This window comes from Tamandua tetradactyla, chromosome 5 (assembly GCF_023851605.1).
Source record: "Tamandua tetradactyla isolate mTamTet1 chromosome 5, mTamTet1.pri, whole genome shotgun sequence".
Lineage (NCBI taxonomy): Eukaryota > Metazoa > Chordata > Mammalia > Pilosa > Myrmecophagidae > Tamandua > Tamandua tetradactyla.
In genome coordinates this window covers 69,881,023-69,889,878 of record NC_135331.1, presented here as the reverse complement: position 1 = coordinate 69,889,878, position 8,856 = coordinate 69,881,023, and the positions used below count along the sequence as shown (strand labels likewise).

General features: G+C 36.2%; 1 protein-coding gene across 12 annotated transcripts in view; it reads right to left on the bottom strand.

The window, feature by feature from the left end:
* Positions 1 to 2,407: 2,407 nt before the first annotated feature.
* FNDC3B (fibronectin type III domain containing 3B) overlaps positions 2,408 to 8,856 on the bottom strand; it is a 397,533-nt gene continuing 391,084 nt past the window's right edge. For 11 of the 12 annotated variants that reach the window (XM_077161045.1, XM_077161048.1, XM_077161055.1 and 8 more), the window contains one exon: positions 2,408 to 7,741. In XM_077161045.1, the coding sequence (XP_077017160.1) occupies positions 7,430 to 7,741 (312 nt within the window). In that variant the 3' untranslated portion in view covers positions 2,408 to 7,429. The remainder of the gene's footprint in view (positions 7,742 to 8,856) is intronic. The other variant, XM_077161050.1, reaches the window with a different exon arrangement.

Genomic DNA, 8,856 nt, shown 5'->3' with positions numbered 1-8,856 from the left:
TGGGGCCTTATCAGGTCTTTCCTGGGGATGCAACCTTTGAATACCCTAGGAATATATCAGAACCTTTAAAAGCCTTACGGCATCACATTTTTCAGATCTTCCTTTTAAGTTTTTGACCAGGATCTTGATTGCGCCAACTAATTTTGTAACCTCAGGCAGCTATTATGTTAAACAATTGTCACTGATTGTTTTCAGCAATGCCCTGGGAACAGGATTTTTTCCCATAGAGCAAGATCTGAGTCCCAACCCACAATACCCTACAATAGGGCTTTTCAAGGGAGCTGAGAGACAGGATGGTGACATTGCTTAAGGGATGTTTTGAGGGGTTATAAACCCAGTATGCTCCCTCTGGTGGCTGCAAGCCTGCTGGCTTTCAAGGCTACCATTGTGATGCTGCCGTTTTCAAGGCTACCATGCAGCTGGGAAGAAGTAAGTTGTGAACAGGTCAAGTTAAAAAGACACAAACCCTGCTGTTACCAATGTTTAGATTTTTGCAAGTACTCGGTTAATTTGAAAAAGTTGAATGTGACAATTTGTGCAAGCATTTTTTACTGCTTTTATAGAGGAATGAATCTGCAGTCTACACTCGCATTCTGAAAGTCCTGCTGCCTGTTTACCCACTTTGGTTGGAGACCTGGGTACAAGGAGATGTGACATTAGTGATATTCATGACAGGGATTTAGTGGGGAATGTGGTTAACTAAGTTGGGGTATGTGCCCCAATCAACAAGGGCAGCCACTATCCACCACACACCAAGGCCAAGAGCTGCCAGGTCCCACGTTTGAATAGAATAGAGAACTCAGCATTATGCAAGATCTCCACATTTAAATTATAAAAATCAAAACACTGTGCCATACGTAACATATCAGTGGCAAAACGCTGTGTTTTGGAGAAAGAATTCATGGATTGCATTGTGAATTTTTCCCCACCAAATTAGTCAATTGAATTCAACAGTCTTTAGAAAGCTTTTATTATGTGCCAGGTACTGTGTTATGTGCTGCAGAGGTGAATGAGACTTGCTGCTCCATGCACATGCCCTGTTACCCCAGCTGGTCTAGCAGTGGAGGTGGGACATTATTTTTTTTTTAAGTCTTGAATCATCACACTGAATAAAGAGTATGTGTACACAGATTTAGGTAAGTTTAATTAACTCAAGGCAAAATACCCTGAGAGGTTTTAAAACCTTTTTTTTTTTTGCAAAACACATATATAAAGTTTAAAATGGTAATCTTACAGTCTCTCAATTTAGGGAAGTATGTGTGGTTCTGAGTATCAGATTGTTAGTAGTGGGGGAAGGGTAAGAAAGAAAAAGTTGCATAAATCCTTTTGAGGCAAAGGGGCAGAGAGCCAACTTCTGACCTGCATGAAAAGCACTGGAAGTGGAACCCCATGGTTGCTTCTTTCTTGGTTAATTCACTTACATAGGAGATCATATTCTCTAATAGCTTCCTGAGGAAGAGTATACAAATTTTTGAGATCTTGAACTTCTGAAACTGTCTTCATGCTACCTTTACATGTGATTGAAAGTATGGCAGGATGGAATTTATTTCCTTTCAAAATCTTGAATTGCTTCACTCCCTTTTATATTCCAGTGTTGTTGAGATGTCTGACAGCCACTCTGATTCCTAATCTATGTGACCTGTCTGTCATCTTACCCGTCTTTGGACGCTTGTAGCATCTTCTTTTTGACCCTTCTGTTTTGAAATTTCAAGATGGCATGCCCTGGCAGAGGTCCTATTTTTATCCTTTGTCCTGAGCATCCTGGTGCCCTACCATTCTGGAAACTCAAGTATTTGATGATTTGCTCTCTCCATTTTCTTTTTGTTTCTGGAGTTCCTATTACCTTGATATTGGATGTTCTTAACTGGTTCTAATCTTTTCTATCTATCTTAGCAAAAAGAACAAAAAATTCTTTATGCTGTTTTTTGGGTTATTTGCTCAGTTTCCACACCTCCTACAGAATTTTTAATTTCTAAGGACATTTCTTTGTTCAAGTATTCCTTTTCAATAGCCTTTTATCCTTATTTGTATATGCCATATCTTTTCTTGTCTGAGGATATCTATTTTTCACCTATCCATTTTTTAGTCCTCTGAATAAGTATTTTACTTTAAATTTAATACCAATTCCATTTACCTTTAGCATTTGCAAAATCAGTGTACTAATCTTTTTTAAAAAAATTAAGCAAATTCCAGGTATCACAGATTTCACTGTTTATCCCTAAATAATTAAGGACATTTTCTTACATAAGCATGATAAAACAATCAGTTATCACATCAAACAAATGTAACCATCATTCCACGGCATCATCTAAGAACGAGTTCATAACCTAATTTCTGTTATTACCTCTAAAATGACTTTATTTTTGCAGTTGGTTTACTTGACTCAGGATCCAAACAAGGTCCATACTTTATTTTTTTAAAAATACTTTTATTGAGAAATCTTCACACACAACCAGTCCATCCATAGTATACAATCAATGGCTCACAGTAACATGATAGTCTTTTGAAGCTTATTCTTCCTGCAGTCTCTGATTTTCCAAATTGGTGGCTTTCATTCTTATGCATTTAGCTTTCAACAGATGTCAGAATAACCTTGACTGAGATAGGGGAATAAAAAGCTGATAGGGAATCGTTGACTGAGAGTTTCACTTTGGAGCAGTTGTTCTCAACCTTGGCTGAATCACTTGAGAAGTTTTAAAAAACTGATGCTCCAAACATTGTCTAGGGCATGCCCTATAGGGATTTTAAAAAGTGTTGCAGGCGTCAAGAAGCACTACCAATGGGTGATCTGGCTGGACCATTACACAGAGGATCTTTAGACCTTTCTTTGGGTCTCATGAGGTTCTTTGGGTGGGACTCTTCTAACATTCTCCAGTATGCTTATATCACTTAATCCCCACTTTTCAGTATGGTATCTTCACCCTCTGTCATAGATGGTGTCTCAAGGACCTTCTATTTTACCTTCTCCTGGGATAAACTTCCAAGGTTCTGTAACGGTGACAAAGGCATGGTTGTTCAGCTGAGAAGAAGTAGGAAGTGTGATTATGGAGCTCTAAGTGCATCTTAAATAGCTTTCAACCAATCCTTCAACCCCTTTATCAGTACTTCAAAGAGAAACTGCTTCCAATTTCTGAGACTTTAGGCTATTCTGTATGAAATTTGAGTTGGTCCCATTTTCCTCTTGGCTAACATAGGATTCAGTTTTCTTTGGCCAGGTTTCCAAAATTCTGGTTATAATGACTTCCATTCCTTCCAATCTTGAGGGGGAGTTGTGACTTAAAAAACACTTTACTCTCTTTAGAGTGGTATGTCAGGATCATACAAAATTAGATGTTTCAATTTTTCATCCTTATTCATAAAAATGGCTAATATTCTTAATATAAAAAATTGAGTTGAGTTATAAACAGTTCACTTCTCCATATATACTTGAAATTCTTCAAACCCCTTCCCCCCAGATTAAGAAGTTAAGATAGCAGGGACCCCCAGCGAAACAATCTGACCATAATGATGAAGCCATGGCCACAGTAGGAACACTATGCTTTTGTTGTTATTGTTCTTGTTGAATGAAACCTCTAGGAGGGAAAAAGGAGATCAAATACTTTGTGTCATGGGAGAGGGAGCACCACAGCACTGGATGAATAGTGGCAGATCTGGGCTCTTGAGTTTTGGAATATAAGTAAACTGTTAGGCAAAGAGGTACACTATCCACACAGACTGACAGGGTGTTAAACTGGGATCCCATGTGGCTCATAATCATGCTTTAGTTGGTCTATGCAGGGTTTTCAAAAATATTTTAGGGCAGACAACGGTGGCTCAGTGGCAGAGTTCTCGCCTGCCATGCCGGAGACCTGGGTTCATTTCCCAGTGCCTGCCCATGAAACAAAAACAAAACAATAATATATACACATATATTAGACAGTTTGTTTAAAAAATAAGAGTTTACACAAAAATCTGGATTTTGAGCAAGTTTGGAAATATCAGCATATGCTGCAAAATATCAGGCAATCTTGCAAGGCCTCAACCAGAGAAGCCGAATAGCAGCAAGCTTTGTGTACTATGTAGCCTGCCCAGCCTCTAAAGGCATTTGAGTGCAACTTCCGTAATGTGGTTTAAGTTTTAAAACAGTAACAACAATAACAACAAAAGCAATCCTATTCATGGCAGAAAAACCCTACTTAAGTCAGAAAGAATTAAAACATTTATTGGCATAAATATATTACATATACACTACAGATACAGTTAGGTATTACATATAGCATAATATTTGCAAAATCTATACATTAAAATTGATATGGCAGTCTTAATACAATGTATATGAAATAGTCTAAAATTTACAATACAGAAAAACATATGATAGTTTTTTTTCTCCTAAAGTTGAAAAGCTTGGAATGTATGTCCAACAGTGAGGTAAAACATTTTGTCTTTCAATTTAATGAACTGTGCAAGGATAACATTCGAACACATTCAATTAGGGCACTTTTCAATTTCGACATGAATACTGAGTTACTGTAGCCAACAAAACAAGGTTAGAAAATGCAAAACATTTGAAATTGATAAGAACAAGGCAGATAATATGGAAAAAAATCTTTTAAAAAAGTTTTCTTTTTAAATAATTTCTTTTGAGGACAAAGGGCAATTTGCTTTCACATGACTGGAACTTCTTGTGCTAGGGATGAGTTTGACATACACAGAGGAGCCAGCGCATCAGAAAACCACTCATTCGTTCCTACATATTGCAAAAGGGCAAAGAAATAAAGTTAATATAACACTTTATTTTATTGTTCATGTGTAATGGCAATATATATAGTTATATATCAATATCACATATACATATTTGTGATAGAAAACAGTGCCATATAGAGTAATAATTTTATTGACTGAAGGGATTATAATGAAGACCAATAATGGAGAGCAATAAAATAAAGTGCTGTCAGCTTGTATTTCACACACTTCAGCTTTCTGATCGTTAAATGGATAGTAGGAAAATTTCAAAAAGATCACATACTCATAGTAATTTTGGCCTAAAGTATTATTTCACTTAAAAAACTTCAAACAATTCAGAGAATTTCTTTATAGCAGCAGTTCTGAAGTGTTCCAAAAAGGAATTTGTTTTTCTCTGCACACAGTAGGGTTTTTGTACTCAGTTGAATCTTCATTGCTTAAAAAAAGCCTTCTCCCCAAAACACCTGCATGAAATTGTCTCAGAAAATGCAGGTGCAATGTCATAGTGGGTATATCACATAGAGGGATGAGTTTTGGAAGTCCAGAACTTTGGCAAAAATATCTCAATTTTTGTTGCCATTCATTAGTTTGCAAGGCTAATTAATTATTGTAATCAATAACAAAATACAAAACTCTCTAGTATTTACTACATCAATATAGGCACATAGAATAATTCATTGATCTTAGCACTTTCTTTGAAGAGATGATTATGGTTTTTGGGTACATGTAAACGTTGCAATCGCTGATAATGGATTTTTTTCTTTTTTTTTTCTTTTTTTTTTTGGCATTTAATGCACTAGATGCTCTTATCTTTAAAAACACAAGAAAATGTCAGAAGATTAATAATACTACGGATGTTGCCAAGGAACAAGAAGACTGACCTAAAATTACAAAAGTATAAAACACAAAAAAATAACATGCTACAAGGGAAAATTAGTACATAAGTACATTTTAAAAATTTTACAATAAATAACGATTGCACTGTAATTGGCATTTAAAGTACTGTATGCAGAATATAGTATAAATAAACCAAAAACAAAATAATGTTGGTTTCCCCATGACTTTGGTATGGGAATATAATAAGCTAGTACAGGATACTGCATCTTAGACAACACAGACCAAGCACAAAATAGCTATGATCAAGAAAAACCAAATAGCAAAAATATACAAAAACAGAAGCAAGGGGATACACTGTGTCTGTTGCACCCTTTTGGAATATATTTGCACCTCCAACTCTTAAATGTCCCTGAGGTACTAGAACATTATGGACTTTGTATAAATAATCCAATGACTTTGGGTTAAAATTGATTATCTCAGGACTCAAAATAAACATGCAAGAGTAACACTTTGCACTCCAGTAGCACCTGTTGATCAAGGATCTCAAAGCACTTACAAACATTAGAATCCCCATTTTATTTTATTTTATTTTTAAATGCATGGGAAAACTGAGGCACAGAGAGGTAAAGTGACGTGTTTAGGTCACGCAGCAAGTTAGTGACAGATCCAGGGAGAGAATTTAGGCTCCTTGACCACCATACCCTGTTGCTTACTGCCAAATACCATTCCCTCTCCACACATGGCCAGATCAACCCCACAGAAATAGGAACTACAAATTTAGACAACTTTTTTGGGGGCTTCATCAAAATTTTCATCTGCTGATAGATTAATATTATGTGCAATGAATTAAGGTACTGAAATTCAATTACTTCAATGATACCTCAAAGAACAGCCTAAAAGCAAATCTTTCAAAAATAATGAGCTGATGTGTAAGAAGATTGCTCACAATTAGTGTAAATCATGGACAATGGGCAGAGGCACTAAAAACTGTCACCAGTTCTTGTCATATAGTTCTGGTCAAACATAACAATATAACTCTAGTGATTAGATTAGAAGTAGTTATATACAAAGACAAACAAACAAGTTAAAGCAGCTTTTAAAATAGCTGAATAAGGAAACAACTAACTATTGCACAATGCCCTCTTTAAAGTTACAGCTATGAATTGATGTGGTAGAATCTACAATGCTCCATAATTTATAGGTGCATTTTGGTTACTTGATTTCTTATACAGGCAGCTCATAGTGTTAAAATCATATGAAATACAAATTATTAAAACATTTTAGATTGAAGTACATATACATTTTGATTTAAATGAGCTAAACGCAGTTAAATAACTGAGTGAGACAAAATAGAACTTGTTTAGGGCAGCATTATCTTAGTGAACACATCTTCTGTACGTTTCTGATGCACTGTGTAATACTTTGACAACACTGAAATTCTAATCCTGTAACTATGCACACTGTGATTCATGTTTACAAATATAGATAATCAAGACATAAGTGACTGGTGAATATAAATTACTAAATTGTAACAAAAAAATATCAAAGGCTTGCAAAAGACATCAGTGAGAACAGAATAAAGGCAAATTTGAAAATCTGAAAGAAAACAAGAACACTCGCTTTTGGTATCTGGTTTGCTTTTCTTCTTCATCTTCTCTCTTTTTTAAAATCCAGTTTAGCATCTTCCTAGTTTTGCATTTCAAAAAGGTACACCGAAACACTGATATTTTTTTCCTAGCTAAATCTGTAAAACAAGAGAAGTATTTAAATCAAAGAACAAAAGGTCTTAAAAGGGGAGTATCTGAATAAATGGGTATATTAAACTGTGTAGCATTAATCCAATTCATACCTCCAGATTTGTTGGGTCTGTTTACTTCATTAAGAAGTACTGTAATATAAAGGCAAATAAAATGGACAAAGTTGCAAAGCCAACCACAATGAGGGCTGCAAACTGTTCATCAGTAGGCATCATGCTCTTCATTTTGGGATCATCTAAGCTCCCCATGTCCCCTGTAAGCATGACCTCACTTCGTTGTAGTACAAAAGCTGCAGAGGGGCTGAAAGCTCCGCTTAGCTCCTGAGAGGTGTCTAAACAGCGACGACATGCACACACGCGGAACCTGTAGTCCGTGTTGGTCTGGAGGCCTGAGATTTGGAATGTGGCTTCTTCTCCCTTGTACACCTTCAAAAACAGAAAAGTCCTGGTCAATTAATTGACAACATTGTAGTCTCTAAAAAGGTTTTTCTCTCAATCCATAAAAAAAAGGGATTCCGACCTACTTCAAATAAAACATAATAAAAAAAATGCAGTACATTCCATCTATGACCACAAACACACTGCCCATGCCTTTAGGATTGGGCAAATTGAATGACAGCAAAAGGATCTTATGGCTTGGAAACGGGACTGGAATCCACAGTTCACCAGATAGCCAGCCTTTTTCTTAAGATTTCCCGCTCTGATTTTCAGACTTTACAAGTCGATTTTGTCTTATTATTGTGTTTTTGTTTTAGTGACTAAGCCCCGTAGAACCAATTTTGTTTGCTGCTTATATTTTTCTGAATGCATCACTGCTTTTGTTATTCCCTTTGTAAGAGTTGAAGCATGATCCTCCTGTTGAGTTCCCCGGTTTCCTTAAAGACTTTTGAACATGTACCTTAGCAAATAGAATTACAGGGCTGGGTTAGAGCAACAAAGAACGAACATGCTTTAAGAAAACCCCTTGTGATGCTGAGAAACCATTCCTTTCCCACAATTCACTCTTCCAATGCTGGCTGAGTCTAAATGGATGTTTTGAGTTTGTTGTTATGGTGATGGCCACAACCCACGAATAGCTCTTCAAAAGCTCAGACTACTACTGTTTTCCCATGAACTGTTTCCCAACATGTGGGTGGTCTCAGGAAAAACAATGGTGTTACAGTTTTTCTGTAAAGAGAAGAGATATTTTATTTGAAAAGGCTCTTTGTTAACTCTTAAATGCTCAAGTTGGTATTCTGTGAGATAAGTCTTTTCTTGGAAACTTTGGACCATTCATAGAGGGAATAATTTGCAATCTCTGGAACTAGTATATGCCAGGTTGATAAAGCAGGTCCCACCACATTTGGCAAGCGGGTTCTGGTCTCCCCATCTGCAACGTTCCAGATATGAAATTCATTCTGACACTCCTGTGGTGGTAAGTTCATGTTGGGATGTTTATCAAGTCGGAGGAAAACTGCCAAGAAAGACTTAGGTGCAACGTTTTCTGATATGCTTCTTTCATTAATTCTTTAAAAATTTTATTGTGGTAAAATGTATATAAC